The following is a 20,426-nucleotide window of genomic DNA, read 5'->3' as shown; positions in this document are numbered from 1 at the left end:
CCCCAAATTACTGAATCCAACTGCTGTAAGGCTTTGAGTTCGGCACCAAACTCTGCAAAGGCCAAACAGCCCTCTCTAGATCGCAAGTAGCTCACACATTATAATTTTGCTGTGCGCAAATGGCTGCCGCATTTCGTCCACAAAATACGCAGTCAAACCACTTTGCAATATATTCTGTGAAGCGCTTTGAGACATCTTAATGGCATGATAAAGCCCTATATCAAATGCAAGCATTATTATTATTAATAATAAAATAAAGCCACAGGCAGTATTGAGAGTAAAAGGAGGAACTGTGTACAACCGACATTTTCTTCTGAGACACCAGCAGCAGATAAAGTAGGAAGGAACGAAGTGGGGGGAGGAGGGGGGGGGGAAGAGACGTCCATGGGTAATAAGGGAAAATGGTAAGAGTGCTTAAATTAAACTAGAGGATGGGGACTGAGGGAATATCGGAAAAGGGAGACAGAGTGTAGGAACTGTACTGGGATCACAACCTACATTTTGGGGCTGTGGGGGAACACAGAGCCTGGGTTGTGAGGCTGGATTATTATTATTATCAAGTCTCTTACAATTTACAAGAAAAATCTACATTACCCTCTTAAACCTGAGAGGGTTTAATGAGAGGGAGAAAACATGTAGAAGGGGGGGTGGGGGGGCAAAAATATAGCAGGATTACAACAACCCAGAAAAGTTTCTGCACAGTTGCATTTTTAAGTGAGTTATTTCAAGCGATTTTTTTTACATACACACATAGTCACACTAGGTAAGAAGTAACCTGGGCTAGCTTCATTCCAGAGGATCAAACACTTTTTTTTGGTTATTGTTGCTTCAAAGTCAAAGTCTTACCCAGTGAAACAAAAAAAAACTGGATCGACCACATTTCAAGGCGGTCTGAGTTTTTTTTTGTTAAGGCTGTTTCTCGCTCAAGCATTTGGGAGAGAGTGAGACATACACACAAACACACACATACAGAGATACAGAGACAGACAGACAGACAGACAGATGCAGACAAACACAGAAGAGTCGAAGGAAAACCTTGCATTTGGGCTTGGCTCCTGCTAATGCCAGCAAAGGGGTAAAGCATCCAGCAAATACTCCAGAGAGACAGATAGAAGTACAGAAATAAATCCTCTACAAATTCTAACACATTCTTTTTGAAGCCAATAACTGGAAAAAATCAACCCAGTTTGCTTCAAACATTCATATAATAATATCCTTGCATTTGATACAGTGCCTTATCACTCCGTTGAGACATCTCAAAACGCTTCACCTCATATTGAGAAAAATTGCACACATTTCTATATGGTACATATTTCTATATGGTGACCAAAAAGTCGTGATACCGTTACAATGTCTAATAGGGCTTAAAGAAATGATGATTTTTTTTAGATAATAGGTAGATATCACGACTTTTTGGTCACCTTGTGCATATATATGCATATACACATTTCCAATCCAACTCATTTATCTTGCTCTGGGCTATATATTAAAGATACATATGGAGAACAGGAATAAGGTGAGGCAGTCACAGCACTAATATCAAATGAAAGCATTATTATATTATTATCACAACGAAAGGACCAATATCATTCACTAAAAATATTTCAAAAAGGGAATCGATTCTGCCCGTAAAATGTGTTTTTAAAACATTTTCTAATATTTGTTTTGGGGTTTTGGGGTTTTATTTGGGAGCTCAGGAGGGATGTTAACAAGCTGTTTCACAAACGTTAGCACGTTTGAAATCGAAAGTTCATTATGCTGGATGCAAAACACACACACTGAGCAAATACACACACAGCATACACGCACACATACACAGCATACACACACACACACACCATGCGCACACACACAACATACCCACGCGCATACGCGCACACACACAACATATGCATGCCCACAGCATACGCACGCACGCACACACACAACATAGACCCATACACACAGCATACACACACAACATACACATGCGCACACAGAACATATACCCTCACACACAACATACACGCACACACACAACATACCCACGCGCATACACGCACACACACAGCATATGCATGCCCACAGCATACGCACGCACACACACACAACATAGACCCATACACACAGCATACACACACAACATACACATGCGCACACAGAACATATACCCTCACACACAACATACACGCACAACATACGCACACAACATACAATACATATATACAGTTTCTGAGCCATGGGGTGAATAAAATAACAGCTCTTGCATATATTGATTTGGGAACCAATTCACATGTTTATATCAGCTCATGGCCCAAAAGCAATGGGTGTTAAGTGTTCTCCAATGCTCTTCCATCCTCCTCTCTCTCCCCATAGCTTTTTTACAACAACAACAAGATTCCATTTATAGAGCGCCTTTCCCGTCGGGAGGACGTCCCAAGGCGCTTTTACTCTCCCTCCCTAACTTTTTACTCTGTATCTATCTCTCCCACAGCTTTTTTAAGTTCTATCTCTCCACACTTTTTTTTTACTCTCTCTCCAGCTTTTTACTTTCTATCTTTCTCTTACTCTTACTCTTACTCCTCAGCTTAAACTATCTGTCTCTCCCTACATTTTACGTTTTATCTCTTCCCAACGCTTTACTCCCTCTCTCTCCCAGTTTTTAACGATCTACCTTTCCTTAGCTTTTTATACTCTCTCTCTCCTCTCTCTCTCTCTCTCTCTCCCCCCAATTTTTTTATCTTCTCTCACTCCAATTTTTTTGACTATCTTTATCTCTCTCTGACCAGCTAAGAAATTATTCTGGACAGTCAAGTCATTTCAACCCACAATATTTCTAGAAACAGTAGTCAGTGGCCATTTATTTTGTTTTATAAATATATAACATCCTCTCCTCTCTTCCTCATCTTAAAACTTTTATTTTTTTATTTTTAAAAAATTAATTAAACAAATAGTATTTATTTCCTCCGAAAATAAATGCAAAACCCGAGTCGCTTTCTGGATTGGGGGGAGGGAGTAATTTCTATTTATTTTAATATAATAAATATACTATAATATTAGAGTATTATATAAATAATTACCATCTCCAACTTCAATCGGACAATTGGGAAATCGAGTGACTTTTATATTTTTAAATTGTTAAAAAGTCTCTAACGATACAGTTGTGGGACTTATATGACGTTGATATGTGTAAGTATGTGTGTGTGTATGCATGTATGTATGTGTATCTGTGTGCATGTGTGTGTGTGTGTGAGTGTCTGATCTCAGTATTAAAGTGATATCATACATACAAACATTCAGAAAAAAAAGTTAGATCTCACTATTAAAGTGATATCATACATACGTCTGACGTATGTATGATATTTAATAGTGAGATCTGACTATAGTAGTGACTATAATAGTGAGATCTGACTTTTTTTTCTGAATGTTTTTTTAAAAAAAACAGCAAAATTCGATTGACGATTATTTTTTATCTGACTTTTAGCTGTATTTAAGGTAAGGAGTTACATCTCACACAAAATTACATTGACACACACACACACATACACACACACATATACAGCCAGTCCAGCATTTGCAATATAAATATACTCCCATACAGACAGTCACACACACACATACACACACACACACACACACACACATATACACACATATACACAGCCAGCTCAGCAATGCAATATAAATACACTCCCATACAGACAGTCACACACACATACACACACACATATACACACATATACACAACCAGCTCAGCAATGCAATATAAATACACTCCCATACAGACAGTCTCACACACACACACACACACACACACATACACATATACACACATATACACAGCCAGCTCAGCAATGCAATATAAATACACTCCCATACAGACAGTCACACACACACACACATACACACACACACATATACACACATATACACAGCCAGCTCAGCAATGCAATATAAATACACTCCCATACAGACAGTCACACACACACACACATACACACACACACATATACACAGATATACACAGCCAGCTCAGCAATGCAATGAAAATACACACACACACACACGCACACGCGTTCACATACATACATAGACACACAGAACACACACATGCATACAAGAGACACACATAAACACACACACACACACACACATACACAACCAGCATTGCAATGTAAACACACACACACACACACACACTCGATCTCTCTGTGTCTCACGATGCTAATCTATAAACGTTTCGCCCCGAAGTCTTATCCTTTGGGATGTTGGGGTGTGGGGGGGGAGTGGGGGGGTGAGGGGTTGAGTGGGGGGATGAGGGGGTGAGGGGGGGGGGTCAGGGGGGGGTGAGGGGGGAAAATTAATAGCAACTTTTGAAACCTGTTGCGTTTCTACGAAATTTGAAAGAATTTCAAAAAAAACACAACTTCGAAACAAACAAAAAAAAACTCTCACACGTTGTGACAGAAAGAAAGAGAGAAGTCTTTAATTCTCTCTCTCTCTCTGTGTCTCTCTCTCTCTCTCTCACACACACACACACGCAAACCCCAGTCGTGGCGATGGCTTTTATTTGTGCGCAACAAAGGGGGAAAATAGAGGGAGAGAGAGAAGAGAGAGAGAAGAGATTGACGGCGATCGTGTGTTGTGCGCGAAAAAAAAAGCAGCAGAAACAGCTGCACAACCAACTCCCCACCGCCTCCCCCACCCCCCACCCCCAAACCCCCCCCACCCCCCAACCCCCCCCACCGCCCCCCCCCCCCCCCCAAACCCCCCCCACCCACTCCCCCAACCAACTCCCCACCGCCTCCTCCCCCCCCAACCCACCCCCCACCCCCCACCAACTCCCACCACCTCCTCCCCCCCACACCCCCCAACCCCCCCCACACCCCCACCCCCCACCCACACCCCCACCAACTCCCCACCGCCTCCTCCCCCCCCCACACCCCCACCCCCCACCCACACCCCCCAACCAACTCCCACCCCCCCAACCAACCCCCCACCGCCTCCTCCCACCCCCACCCCCCAACCCCCCCCATCCCCCAACCAACTCCCCACCGCCTCCTCCCACCCCCCAACCAACTCCCCACCGCCTCCTCCACCCCCCAACCAACTCCCCACCGCCTCCTCCCCCCCCCACCCCCAACCCCCCCCATCCCACCCCCCCAACCAACTCCCCACCGCCTCCTCCCCCCCCACACCCCCCCCCCCATCCCCACACCCCCAACCACCCCCACCGCCTCCCCCCCCCCACCCCCCAAACCCCCCATCCCACACCCCCAACCAACCCCCACCGCCTCCTCCCACCCCCACCCCCCAAACCCCCCCATCCCCCCCCCCAACCAACTCCCCACCCCTCCTCCCCCCCCACCCCCCAACCCCCCCATCCCCACCCCCCAACCAACTCCCCACCGCCTCCTCCCCCCACACCCCCAAACCCCCCCCCCCCCCCCAACTCCCACCGCCCCTCCCCCCCCCCACCCCCCAACCAACTCCCCACCACCTCCCCCCCCCCCCACCCCCCACCCCCCCCCCCCCCCCCCCACCTCCCCCCCCCCCACACCCCCACCCCCCCACCAACTCCCCACCGCCTCCTCCCCCCCACACCCCCACCCCCCCACCCCCAACCAACTCCCCACCGCCTCCTCCCCCCCCCCCCCCCACCACTCCCCCACCCCCCCCCCCCCACACCCCCACCCCCCACCGCCTCCCCCCCCCCACACCCCCACCCCCCCACCAACTCCCCACCGCCTCCTCCCCCCCACACCCCCAAACCCCCCCCCACTCCCCCAACCAACTCCCCACCGCCTCCTCCCCCCCACACCCCCCAAACCCCCCCCACTCCCCCAACCAACTCCCCACCGCCTCCCCCCCACCCCCCAAACCCCCCCCACCCCCCAACCAACTCCCACCCCCCAACCCCCCCCACCCCCCAACCAACCCCCACCCCCCCAACCAACTCCCCACCGCCTCCTCCCACCCCCCCCCCCAACCCCCCCCATCCCACACCCTACCTCCCAACCCCCCCCCACTCCCCCAACCCCCCCCCACCCCCCCACCAACTCCCCACCGCCTCCTCCCACCCCCCACACCCCCAACCAACTCCCCACCGCCTCCTCCCCCCCCCACCCCCCAAACCCCCCCCACTCCCCCAACCAACTCCCCACCGCCTCCTCCCCCCCACACCCCAAACCCCCCCCCACTCCCCCAACCAACTCCCCACCGCCTCCTCCCCCCCCCACACCCCAAACCCCCCCCCACTCCCCCAACCAACTCCCCACCGCCTCCTCCCCCCCCCACACCCCACACCCCCCCCATCCCCACACCCCTACCTCCCACCCCCCACCCCCAACCCCCCCATCCCCACCCCCAACCAACCCCCAACCCCACACCCCTACCCCCCAACCCCCCCCCACACCCCCAACCACCCCCCCCACCCCCCAACCAACTCCCCACCGCCTCCTCCCACCCCCCACCCCCCATCCCCACACCCCTACCCCCCCCCCCCCGGGCTGCCCCGAAATCAGTGCGCTCAGAGCGGCTCCGCTGATCACCACCGCCCCCTGACCTCAACCCAACACCCCCGGCCAGGGTACAGCAGGGAGAGCAGACTGGGGGGGGGGGGGGGGTGTGGTGTGGGGGGAGAGGGGGGGATTTAATGATCACTGAAGTGCTCACATTTTTAGCTACTGATGTCCCCCCACCCCACCTCCCCCCCCCACACACACACACACACACTACACACATACACTGCACACACACTGCACACACACACTGCACACACACACCACACACTGCACACACACACACACTGCACACACACACACACTACAGACTGCACACACACACTACACCACACACACACTGCACACACACACTACACACCACACACTACACACCACACACACACTGCACACACACACACTACACACCGCACACACACTGCACACACACACTGCACACACACACACTACACACCGCACACACACTGCACACACACACTGCACACACACACACTACACACCGCACACACACTACACACACACACTACACACCACACACACACTGCACACACACACACCACACACTACACACCGCACACTACACACCACACACACACTACACACACACTACACACAAACACACAACACTACACACAAACACACAAGCGATCGGCAGGGAATACGGACGAGACAGGCAGCCAAGTACAACCCGTAAGACAAGGATTGAGAAAGATTATTTCTCTCTCTCTCTCCTCTGTGTAGGTCAGATTTCCGACTCTCTCTCTCTCTATCTCCTTCTCTCTCTCTATCTCTCCTTCTCTCTCTATCTCTCCTTCTCTCTCTCTCTGTCTGTCTGTCTGTCTCTCTCTTTCCACTCACTCACTCACTCACTCTCTCTCTGTCAGATTCTGACTCTCTTTCCACTCACTCTCTCCAACAAAATTGTTTGCCAGTTCCCTTAACCCCCCCCCCCCACACCCCCACCCCATCAACCCCCACACACTCTTTCTCTCCCTCCCCCCTCCACTGGCCCCCACCCCCTCCCCCTTTCCTGTTCACTTCCCCCTCCACCTCCAAAACCGTTAGGAAATACTTCCCAACTCCCCATCACCCGCAAGAGACGCGCAAACAAAATTATTCCTAAACAAAAAGCAAAACGAAGAAAGCGATGGGAAAAGCAGATCAAAACTTTGCCAAAGAGGTTTACAGAGCTGCTTCCAAACCAAGACACATTTATCCCCCCCCCTCCCCCCCACACCCACCCACCCCCCAACCCCCCACACTTTTTTTTGCAAAAAAAAATGCAAAAATGGGTCACTTTGAACGGACGGGAAATTCATCTGAAAGGTCTGAAATAAATTGCAAATGAATTCAACGAATGAATTCAAATAAAAAAGGTCTTTTTTTTTTTTTTTCCCCTCCCCACACAGAAGGAAATATGGAGCCATCGTGTGTACCTGTTCGGTGATGTTACCAGAAGACGATCGGATGATTTCTTCGCTGTCTGATTTGGAGCCACTTTCCCTCTCGTCTATCACCAAATCGATGGGCATTTTCCCCTTCAAACAGCTGATGTACCGGTGGCAGAAATTGTCGCATAACTCGTGCACCTTCGCAAAGCGGTGGCGGAGAGAGGGGGAGGAAAAGAAAAAAAGGTGGTCGGTGGGGTTGTTGTTGGGTCGGTGAGGATTGTAGGGGTTTGGGGAAAGGGGGGTCGGGGGGGGGGAGAGAGGAAGAGAGAGAAAGAGAGAGAGAGAGAGAGAGAGAGAGAGAAAGAGGAGAGAGAGAGAGAAAGAGAGGAGAGAGAAAGAGAGAAGAGAGAGAGAGAAAGAGAGGAGAGAGAGAGAAAGAGAGGTGAGAGAGAGAAAGAGAGGAGAGAGAGAGAAAAAGAGAGAAAGTGAGAAAGAGAGGAGAGAGATAAAGTGAGAAAGAGAGGAGAGAGAGAGAGAAAGAGAGGAGAGAGAGAAAGAGAGGAGAGAGAGAAAGTGAGAAAGAGAGGAGAGAGAGAAAGAGAGGAGAGAGAGAGAGAAACAACGAAAGAAAGAAAATGGATAATAACGCAAACCCCCAAAACACACACACACTCACACACACACGCAACCCCCCCCTCCCCAATAACCCCCTCCCCAATAACCCCCCCATTAACCCCCCTCCCCAATGAACCCCCCTCCCCAATAACCCCCTCCCCAATAACCCTCAATAACCCCCCTCCCCAATGAACCCCCTCCCCAATGAACCCCCCTCCCCAATGAACCCCCCTCCCCAATGAACCCCCTCCCCAATGAACCCCCCTCCCCAATGAACCCCCTCAAATGCAACTGACAAAAGCGACACAAACCCCCCCTCCACAGCTCCCCAACAAAATATCGAAACGTTGTGATGTGCGATCGCACTCCGGGGGAATAGGGACAACAGAGGCGTCGGGGAATTCGGAATAACTTTCTGCAAATCAGATCAAATGGGGAGTGGAGGGGGGGGGGGGGGGGACAGAAAAAATAGAGATATCGCCGAAAATTGACAGTGACAAGATGATTCACTAGTTACAACACATTCAACACCCGTGTTAAATTCGTCTGCTCCCGGGGTTTGTGGTCATTAGAGGATTGACCCCCGGGTGAGTGACATTTAAGGTAAACAGTTTAATTTCATCTGTCCTGTTTGCTTATAATCTTCGAAGGAATTGTGGACTGACCCCAACAAAAAAAAGAAGATGTGCACGATTTGAATGTGGCAGAGATGATACACACCAAGTTACCAACCATCCTCCCCTCCTCTCCTCTCCTCTCCCTCTGATTTGCACACACACACACCCACACACACACCCACACCCACACACACACATACAGTTGAGTGTATATTTTTTTTAGTGAGCGATTTGGGGGAAAGAGGCAATGAGATAAAAGTCAAAATATTGCCTTAATAACAGCAGACTGCACCCACCCACTGCTGTCGGTCACATTTCTCTCTCTCCCTCTCTCTCTCTCTTTCTCTCTGACTTTTTTACACTACACGAATACTGTTCGCCTTATGTTTATCCTTAAAACATTTTTTTTTAAAAAAAAAACCCACTGTGGATTAATCGATGCAATATTCCGATTTTCTGTGGAATTAGTGCTCATCTGATGACTCGTTTTTTTAAAAAAAAATCCCTCTTCCTTTTGAAGCGTTCGGTGTCGATTTTGGAAGGGGTGGAGAAGAGAGAGGGGGAGAGAGGAGAGGTGGTGGTGGTGGTGGTGGGGGGGGGATAGAAGGTTTATATATAAACAAGATTATCAGAATTAAACCATATCTAAGAGATGCAAGGGAATAAACCCCACCCAAAAATAATAAAAACAGACGTTTGTGGCGAGGTTATCGGGGGAATGAATCGCAATTAAACAGGAAGAGAAATGTAAAGTTAGATTGGCTTTGACACTAATTACTGGAGAGCAGTATGTAAGATATTTATGTAAATCTGCTTCAACCCACATCCCCTGTATCGCCCGCTACTACTCTCTTGCACACACTCACACCCCGGATCTACCATATAGCCAACTAACTACCCTCTCTCTCTCTCTCTCTCTCTCTCTCTCACACACACACACACACACACTCATGTTCACTTGCACACAGTCACACACGCACACGCACTCTCACGCGTCTCCCTGTATATCGCCCGCTGCACAACTTAATACGCCCACAGGCGCACACATTCACAAGCAGTCGTACACTCGTGCACACTCACACGCAGATTGACTGTATAGCCCGCTGCACACACACACACACACACACACACATGCACACACTCACACACACTCACAACACAACACAAAAGAAGAAACGTGAAAAAAAAATTACCTTTTCTAACTCCAAAAGATGAAACCTTAATACTTGTATGGCTTGAATCATCTGGAAAGACAGGAATAAAGTGTCTTATTAGCACACAACCGCCGTGTTTTACATAAGGGGGTTTTCATTTTTTTTTCCCCATTTAGTCCAAATGGCAAAAAAAAATCCTGGTTGAGCTCCACTCTGCGAGTGTGTGAGAGTGTGTGAGAGAGACAGAGAGAGAAAAGGCAGCAAAGAGATCTGAGAGCAATAGCCCACAATCATAAAACATTGTCCCTCTCTCGCTTTGTCTGTCCTAAGTATAGACTAGTTTTAACTTTCAAAAGTTTACAGTGTTTTTTGAGGAGAAAAAAAGTCACCCGGCCCAGCTAACACAAGATCCCCCCCCCACCCCCCCACCCCCCCACCCCCTCCAGAAATCTTCATTCCCTACTCGGATGTAACCATTAACGCAAACTTTACAAATATATACAATTTGCTTTTTTATCCCCCTCCAAAAAAAACTACGACTAAATCAGCTGCAGGTTTTTTTTTCTTGGAAACCCCCCCCCCCTCCCACAAATATTCAAACCTCTCATATCCAGAAAGTTGATCGTTCCTTTTAGCTGTTCCTAATATTATTATTATTATTATATTTAAAAAAAACCTTTCTCTCTTTTTTTAAAGTATGGCAAACCTCAACTTTTTTTTGAATATATTTTTTTTAAAAAGTAGAAGAAGGAAAAAAAAAGGGGGGGGGGTCGTAAAGCGACAACCCCCCCCCCCCCCCCCCAAAAAAAAAATTAAACGAATACAAAAATCTCACATCATCTTAAGTGGACTGACACACGCACAATGAGCAAAGGCGATGTTATCTTTTTGTGTGTGACAGGCAGGCGAAGCTATCATAAAATCACTCTCTCTCACACACACACACACACACACAAAAAAAAACACAGATTTGCAAAAGGATTGCAAAGCATATAGTCTTTTATCATCGATCACCAAACCCGCAAGAACGCCAAAAACACGCCGTGAGCTCAGGGATACCATATACACGAGTCAGTCAAGTCGCTATGACTTGATTTGCAAAGGTAGTTGTGCGCTTTTATTTTGTGGCTCTCAATCTATTGCTTCACCTCCACTCCACTCCACTCCACTCCCCCACACCCTCACTCTACATCTATTCCTTCTGCTTTTCACGGTTGGATTCCACGCTCTCTCTCTCTCTCTTTCTCTCTTTCTCTCTTTCTCTCTCTCTCTCTTTCTCTCTCTCTCTTTCTCTCTCTCAAAGTCAAGCCATGTCTTCGGAAATACTCTTACCAAATTATCCAGTTCGGGATTGGAAGAAAATAGAGGTTTTTCTGCTCGGATCTGAAAAAAACAACAAGAAAATAATCTTCAATTCAAATACACGGCGTGTGTTTTTCACGTATCCATCCATACATATACACACACGTAGAAATGTTTCCTAAACTTCACCGCAATTTTTACAACGCACGAATAAATTCACTTTGCAGTGTATTCTGCGAAGCGCTTTGAGACGTCTCAACGACGTGTTAAGACACTATATATATATCAAATGCAACGCGTATTATTATTATTATTATTATTATTATTAAATCGCCTTCATTCTGAGCCGCTCAACCAAACGCCCTCCGATTTTTAATTTTATTTTATTCCAATTAAAAAAAATATTTCGCGTTCAAACAGAAGGTAAACCATTATATTTTAAAGAGCAATTAAAGCGATTGCAAATATATATATATATATTATGTATAGAATACACACAACCGTAAGGTGAATTCATTATATTTCTTCTGATAGTTATGCAACCAATTTCATGGGATAATGTTTCATTTATACAACGCGCCTCTGTGAATCGTTAGATTGGAGTCAAAATCTCTGCGATTACTGTGCAAGTTGCGCAATTAACTTGCTTTATAAATGTAGTATTTCCCTATATATATATATATGTGTGTGTGTATATATTTTGACACAGGGACGATGTGTGCGTGTGGAATATGCGTGTAAGTTTGCACATGATGCGTTACATTGCACAAGTACTCAAAAACAGCTTATTTTTTTTTGGTGGTGGGTGAGGGGTGTGGGAATATATATATAGATACGTGTGTGTATTGTTTCATCGAAAATAAAAGGTGTCGAGGTGGAAATTGATGCGCGTTGGGGGCTGTTTTTTTTTGATGCACGTTGGGAGGGGGTGTGTGTGTGTGTTTTTTTTGTAACAAAAAAAAACACCCCCCCCCCCTCCCAACGTGCATCAAAAAAAAACACCCCCCCACCCCCACCCCCAACGTGCATCAATTTCCACCTCGGCACCTTTTATTTTTTTGGAAGCAAAAAAAAGTGTGTGGGGTGTGTGGGAGAGGGTTGTGTGGGAGGGGGGTGTGTGGGGGTGTGTGTGTGTGGGGGGGGGGGGGACACTAACCTGCTTAGCGAACACTGCGATGTCTTCATTGAAAGATTCCGAGGAGCACACGTCCCCCCCCGCTACCCCGGGCTCCCGAGGGGTGCAAGTCGCTAACTCACATTTCTCGAAAATCAGTGCTAAAAGTGGGAACAGCGGATGTCTGCAAAGAAGGAGATTTGATTCGGGGTCAAAACGGCACCAGAAAGTGATCGAAGGGGGTGGGGGGGGGGGAAAGGAAGAGAAAATAAGAGAGAGAGGGGGGAAAAAAGGCAGTGTTTGTGTGTGTGCGTGTTTTATTTTGTGGGTACGAGCAATCATTGACCACACACACACACACACACACCTCTGTGGCACAGTTTCTCTGCAACTTTCACCGCTAACAACTACTTGTTGATTTCAGGGCGAAATTGCATTCGTGAATTGGTGCAAAACGAGTCTCTGGGACGTCTGACTGTGATCTCTTTCTGTCTCTGTCTCACTCTCTCTCTCTCTCACTCTCTCCCCACCACCCCCTCCCCACTCTCTCCCCCCACTCTCTCACACTCTCTCTCTCTCTCTCTCTCTCTCTCCCCCCCGCCACCCTCTCAAACCCATCCCCAAAACATACATCAACAGGACTTTTTTTTGCAAACTTAACGCAGAGTCCAGTCCAGTTGAAAGTTTATTTTTTCCCCCCTTTAAATGGCCCATAACATAACTTAAACTGCACGCAGCCATTTTGCTAACATTTTTTTTTGTGTGTGTGGGGATGTCACGGCGAATTGTGTTGACTGGTGGTGTGGGGGGTTGGTGGTGTGGGGGGGGGGGGGTTGGTGGGGAGGGGGGAGGAGGAAGAGAGAAGAGGGCTGGTGAGGAAGGAGTCTGGGGAGGGGAGGGGGGGGGGGGGTTGAGTGCAAAAGAGAAAGGAAATGAAAATCACTAGTGAGCCTTGTTGTTCGTTCGCAATGGTTTAAGTGAAATCGTTCTGCGAGAAAGAGAGAGAAAGTGAAGGAGAAAAAGAAAGGGAGAGAGAGAGAGAGAGAGAGAGAGAGATGGGATGGACTTTTTGAAACACATTTGCACCTAAATAAACGCATCCACACAGACACGCGAAATAAATCTGAACAGGACCACTTGATTTCGTAGAGGTGGGTGTGTGTGTGTGGGGGGGAAAATAGTTGTTTAAAACATCTCATGCAACTGCAGGGAGAGAGAGGTGGACTTTTTTTTAAAGAAGAAAAACACGCACACCCCCCCCCCCCCAAACACACACAGAGAGACACACAGAGACACACAGAGAGAGAGACACACGCACATTTGCACGCAAAATAACACACAGGCGAAAATAAATCTGAACAGACCATCCGACTCTGGAGGGAGGAAGGGATGGGGATGGGGATGGGTGGTTGGGTGGGTGTGGGTGGTTGGGGGGGTGTTGCATGCGATTGCAAGCGATTGCAATGGTTTTGACACAAGATGAGAAGCAGCAGCGATGGGCGAGGATGGAGCCGGGGCTCTGTGTGTGCAATACCCACCCGTATATTGAATCTTTATCTCTCTTTAACGCGTCGTTGACCGAGGAGCCCATGCCTGGCGGCATAGCGTTGGCGTGGGCTGTGTGCGGATACTGGTGGCTGTGGAGCGGCGGCCCGTGGTTGAGGTGATGGACAGGTTGCATGGACCTGGGGGCGTGAGGGTCGCCAAACATCGTGGTCGGTAGCCCCACGCCATCCATTCCGCCGTAATGTGGGATCTCATCGTACTGCGTTGTGCAGAGAGGGGAGAGAGAGAGAGAGAGAGAGAGAGGGGGGGGGGGGGGGGGGAGAGGGGGAGAGAGAGAAAGGGGAGTCAGGGGAAAGGGGGGGTGAAAAAAAGCACAATAGAGAGAGAGAGAGAGATGGATAAAACAAGACATAGAGAGAGAGAGAGAGAGAGAGAGAGAGAAGGGGAGTGGAAATAAGACTCGAAAGATAACGAGTGAGTGAAATAAAACAACGCATTAGAGGGGAGAGATAGAGAGAAGAGGGGTGAAAAAATACAAGAGAGAGAGAGAGAGAGGGAGAGAGTGAAATAAAACAAGACATGGGGAGAGAGAGAGCAATGCAACATAACATACCAACAGCTGAACTATCAAAAAAAAGCACGAGAAAGATGCATTTATTTCCTTTTCCCCCTTCTCTCTCTCTCTTTCTCTCCCTCTTTCTCTCTCTTTTTCTCTCGAGTTAGTGGCAATCACAGTGTGTATTCCATCTCCCCCCTTTTCCCCTCTCCCTCTCTCTCTCTCTCTCTCTCTCTCTCGAGTTAGTGGCAATAACAGTGTAAGAAAAAAAGGACAAAAAATATTGATAGCAAAAGTTACTGCTGTAATTAACTAACAGCGCCGTCTAAATAATCCGACGAGTGAGTCTAACTCACTCACTCACTCACTCTCACACACACACACACACACATACAGAGTCGCATCTCTTTTCCCCCAAAATAAATGAAAAAAAAGAGGGAAACATCGCGTGTAAACAGTTGTTTCAAGAAAACACACACAACACAACACAACGCAACACACAACACACATCTGCACACGCGAAAAAAATACGAAATTGAACTCACCCTTTGAGCCATGGGTTTGCCTCTGTTACTATAAACACTCTCTTTATTTTTTTTGCTGTGGCAGATCTCCCCGTTCCCCTACGCGGCCACTTAATCAAAAGGGAAATAACACTTCCAAAAAAGCCAGATCGAGAATTCTTGTGCGTCCGATCAGTGTCCAAAAGTCTCTTTAGCTTAACTTGCATTCACTCGGGGGGGATGTGGGGGGGTGTGGGGGGGGTGTGGGGGGAAGGGGGGAAGGGGGGAAGAGAGAGAGAGAGAGAGAGATGGGAGGAGAGGGAGGGAGGGAGAGATACAGAGATACAGAGGGAAAAGGGGGAGAGGGAAGAGAGAGGAAAGATATCTTTCTGATCGACACACACACACCAAAAAAATGTTATTTTCTCCACCGCAAAACAAGCAACACACACACACAAAAAAAAACACGCACCAACCACCACCACCACCACCACCACCACCACAGCGTGGAAAGAGAGCGAGAAATCTCCTGGACGATCCCCCCCCCCCCCCCCCTTTCCAAAAAAAAAGCAAGAGGTTTTTTTTAGGTGGTAGGTAGGAAGGGAGGGAGGGAGAGAGGGAGGGGAGGAAGGAGGGGAAAGGGGGGAAAGGTGGGGGAGGGGGGGGGGGGGGAAAGAAAGGAGAGACCCCCCCCCTTTCAAACAAAACTGAAGAGTCTCATGGTTTTTTTTCCCCCCACTCTTGGCTGTCAATCGGGGAGGGGGGTGGGGGTGAGGGGGGGAGGTGGGGGGTGGTCGAGGGTTGTCAAGGTAGAGAATGAATTGAATGAGATGAATCCACCCCAAATCGTGTGTGTGTGTGTGTGTGTGTGTGTGCACTTCTTGCACTGGTCCGGACACCTTCTGCACAGAGACACACACACAGACACACACACAGAGAGAGACACAGACACACACACACAGACACACACACACACACACCAGATCCCGGAGTCGCTCAATCCAGGATCGACCTCCTCTTTTTTGTGTGTGTGTGTGTGTGTGTCTGTGTTGCAAAAAAAAAATTGGAAGAGAGAGAAAAAAAAATTCAAGCCTCTGGCGATAGATCTGTGGCGAGAGCGCCGTAGGGGAAGGGGGGAGAGAGAGAGAGGGAGAGGGGGGGAGAGGGGGGAGAGGGGGAGAGTCGGTGTAGAGGAATCTCGCTCTTCTCTCTCTCTCTCTCTTCTCTCTTCTTTCTTTCTCACTCACTCACTCACTCACTCACTCACTCTCTGACTCACTCGCTCGCTCACTCTCTCCTCTCTCCTCTCCTCTCTCCTCTCTCACTCACTCTCACACTCTGGAGTTTTGCAAAGCTCTTTAAGAGGGGCCCCGGCGTCGCTGCCACCGCTCTCTCCACCCCGGCGCTGCAGAGCCAGAGGTGGGTTTGGAGAGAAATGCTGGAAACCCGGAAGCAGTGGTGGCCATAACAGGTCGCGTCTGACACAATGCGCACCGGACTACCTCAACTCCAACACACAGGAGGGGTGGGGAGGGAGAGAGAGGGGGGGGGGGGGGGACACACAGACTGGGGAGGGGGAGCATTGCATTGCATTGCATTGCAAATCACACGATCTGTCAAGTGCACACACCCCCCCCACCCCCACCCCCCCCCCCCTCCCCTCTCTCCCCTTCCACCTCCTCCCCCCTCAAAAAGCTACACACTTTGCCAAACGCCTTTCCTATTCCAATCCTCATTCCGATCCCTATTTCTTGACTCAAGACTCCATCACTTGTGCATTCGGACAGCGCTGATGTTCTCCCTCTCCCCACCTCCCTCTCTCTCTCTCTCTCTCTCCCCCTCTCCCCCCCTCTCCCCCTCCCCACCCCCCCCCCACCCCCTCCCTCATCTCTCCTTTCCCAGTCAAGTCCAACGCACATCAATGCGTTCAGACAGTGAAGTTGATTTTCAGAGTGTGCATATGTTGTCCTGTCTCGTAGGTTTCGCCCCCATCAAAACTGCCATTAAAAAAAAATCGTGTTTGGGTGATAATACCACGCGTGGTTTTTTTTTTGGTCGTGCACACACACTCACACACACACACGCACATATATGTATTATATATATATGTATATATAATATATATATATAACGCCTGAATTCGGAATCAGAAAACTTGTTCCTCGCATCCTTAACAGAAAGGTAACTCACTGTGTATAGATATGACGAGCGGAGTGTTTGCAAACGTGTCTGTCATGTTGTGTTGAGGTTTTGGAAGTCCTGGGGTGGGGGGGTGGGGGGGCTTGGGGGGTGGAGTGGGGTGGGTGGGGGGGGTTGTTTGAATGAATGCATGAGGAGGGGGAAGGGGGCAGAGTTCACGAGTGTACTTTCTCTCCCCAATAATAATAATAATAATAATAATCCTCGCATTTGATATAGCGCTTTTCACGTCGGGAGGACGTCCCAAAGCGCTTCACAGAACACACTGTAAAGTGAATTGACTGTATATTTGTGGGTGAACGCGGCAGCAATTGCGCACAGCAATGTCCCACAAACAAACAGTCGTTATTTTAGGGTATTTTTTTGCGGGTTTGGGGCATTTGGGGGGGAGATGGTCTATATCTGCTCTTCTCTCCATCATCGCCAGACACCTGCACACTCATCCTTTGTGGCTGATGCATCGTAATAATGACAATCTTTACGTTTGACACGGCGCCTGGTCGCCTTGTCGGGACGTCTAAAAGTGCTTCACGGAATATATTGTGAAGTGGATTGGCTGTGCGTTGCTTGATATACGGAATCGGTGCACAGCCGATTTCATTGATTCAATGAAACACTGACTCGCTTTCTCTTTTCGAAACAGGGCAATCATTTAAACCGGTATCCGGCGGTCGCGGTGGGGATCAAAAGTGTTTCACCCTTTAAAAGAAATCGCCTTACCAGGTGCATGTTATGTGCATGTTATGTGCATGTTATGTGCGCGCGTGTGCGTGCATAAAACTGAAGGGTGCCTCACTTTTGATGCATCAAAATAAATACGATGCCATATCTAGTCCCAATTGCTTCCCAGAGAGGCTCCACTTCTGCCTGAACCCTAATAAGTGAAAAATAACAATAATGTGGTCTCTCGGTCCCAAGTTTGTGGGACCGCGCCGTCGGCCGCTGCCGCAGACTATGCAGTCGATTCGCTTTTGCAGTCTGTTCTGCGAAGCGCTTTGAGACGCCTGAAAGTCGCGATGAGGCGCCGTATTATTATCATCATCATCATCATCATCATCATCATTATTATTGTTATTATTATATCAAATGCAAAGGACAATTATTAAGTGCATTGCAAAACAAGGAGAGAGAGAGAGAGAGTGTGTGTGTGTGTGAGTGTGGAAGGTGTGAAGCAGTACACTGCAGATTTGCTGAAAGTTGTGGAGATGGCGAGTGGGCGACCACCACCAACACACACACACACACACACACACACAGCGCCCACCCCTCTCCCGCACAGACAGTGAGCCCGCCCGGAGCTCACGGGGGGCGGGGCTGAGGGGCGACCAGCCAATAGGAGCGCAGCGAGGGGAGGCGGCTCCCTGATTGGCCTGGCCGCCTGTCAATGAGGGTCTGATTGGCTGGCGCTGGCCGGGAGGGGCGGGGCCCCATCCTCAGCAGTGTCCTCACTTGTGTTCTCCCACCCGCCCTCCCTCCCTCCTCACCCTCCCCTCTCTCTCTCTCTCTGTCTCTCTCTATCTATCTCTCTCCTCTCTTCTATCTGCTGCTCAACCAAAGTCTCCATCTCATGTACTCAACTTCATCCCTCTCTCTCTCCTCTCTCTCTCTCTTATCTCCTTCCCACCAAAGTCTCTCCATCTCCTGTACTCAACTTCATCCCTCTCTCTCTCCTCTCTCTCCTCTCTCTCTCTTTTATCTCCTTCCCACCAAAGTCTCTCCATCTCCTGTACTCAACTTGATCCCTCTCTCCTCTCTCTCTCTTTTATCTCCTTCCCACCAAAGTCTCTCCATCTCCTGTACTCAACTTCATCCCTCTCTCTCTCTCCTCTCTCTTTTATCTCCTTCCCACCAAAGTCTCTCCATCTCCTGTACTCAACTTGATCCCTCTCTCTCTCTCCTCTCTCTTTTATCTCCTTCCCACCAAAGTCTCTCCATCTCCTGTACTCAACTTGATCCCTCTCTCTCCTCTCTCCTCTCTCTTTTATCTCCTTCCCACCAAAATCTCTCCATCTCCTGTACTCAACTTCATCCCTCTCTCTCTCCTCTCTCTCTCTCTTATCTCCTTCCCACCAAAGTCTCTCCATCTCCTGTACTCAACTTCATCCCTCTCTCTCTCCTCTCTCCTCTCTCTTTTATCTCCTTCCCACCAAAATCTCTCCATCTCCTGTACTCAACTTCATCCCTCTCTCTCCTCTCTCCTCTCTCTTTTATCTCCTTCCCACCAACGTCTCCCATCTCCTGTGCTCAACATGATCCCTCTCTCCTCTCTCCTCTCTCCCATCTCCTCCCCACCAAAGTCTCCCATCCCCTACACTCAACATGATCACAGCCTCTCTCTCTTTCCCCTCTCTCTTGTACCTCCTTCCCACCAAAATCTCCTCCCAACTCCTGCACTCAACGTGATCCTCATCAACACTCTTTCACCCTCCAGAAAACCTCTTGACAATAACTTTATTCTGTGCAACAAATTTCCTTTTGTTCTGTATCGGTGCTTTCTTCACCTGCCTGTTCGTTTTTTAAAAAAAAAGGTTCCTTTCATATAGATTTGCTATAGATACAAACATATATGTGCGTCTGCGTGGGCATAATTTTTTTTTAAAAAAAATACCCAAAGATCATTTTTTTTCTTAGAATAAAACGCACAACTTTTGTTTCATGATTAAAGAAAAAGTGACTTGGAAATTGTTGATGATAAAAATGTACCCCAGTTAAACTGCTGTGTATGTATCTGTGTGTGTGTGGGGGGGGGGGGGGGTAGAGAGAGATACAACAGGACATGTTAATATGAATGACCACGCGTGTGAACAATCCTGAGGCAGTGCTCAGTAGGAAAATTGAAAAGGATTTCTCTCTGTCTCTGTCTATTTTGGACGGTGAAAATAATATAAAAGCAAGAGAGACAGAGAGACAGAAAAAGGCCACCCCCCACCCCACCATCACCCCCCCACCCCCCCCCCCCCCCCCCCCCC

At 48.6% G+C, this 20,426-nt stretch overlaps 1 protein-coding gene across 3 annotated transcripts in view; it reads right to left on the bottom strand.

Annotated features, from left to right (window-relative positions):
* LOC103177894 (homeobox protein Meis1) overlaps positions 1 to 15,499 on the bottom strand; it is a 156,998-nt gene extending 141,499 nt beyond the window's left edge. For all 3 annotated transcript variants that reach the window (XM_042333689.1, XM_042333690.1, XM_042333692.1), the window contains exons 1-6: positions 15,301 to 15,499; positions 14,232 to 14,458; positions 12,736 to 12,877; positions 11,610 to 11,660; positions 10,317 to 10,367; positions 7,937 to 8,089 (exon numbers count right to left, since the gene is read on the bottom strand). In XM_042333689.1, coding sequence (XP_042189623.1) covers positions 7,937 to 8,089; positions 10,317 to 10,367; positions 11,610 to 11,660; positions 12,736 to 12,877; positions 14,232 to 14,458; positions 15,301 to 15,312 — 636 coding nt within the window. In that variant the 5' untranslated portion in view covers positions 15,313 to 15,499. The remainder of the gene's footprint in view (positions 1 to 7,936; positions 8,090 to 10,316; positions 10,368 to 11,609; positions 11,661 to 12,735; positions 12,878 to 14,231; positions 14,459 to 15,300) is intronic.
* Positions 15,500 to 20,426: the final 4,927 nt, after the last annotated feature.

This window comes from Callorhinchus milii, unplaced genomic scaffold, assembly GCF_018977255.1.
Source record: "Callorhinchus milii isolate IMCB2004 unplaced genomic scaffold, IMCB_Cmil_1.0 Scaffold3, whole genome shotgun sequence".
NCBI classification, from domain to species: domain Eukaryota; kingdom Metazoa; phylum Chordata; class Chondrichthyes; order Chimaeriformes; family Callorhinchidae; genus Callorhinchus; species Callorhinchus milii.
Note: the sequence above shows the minus strand (reverse complement) of the source record. Positions and strands in the feature narration are given on the sequence as shown.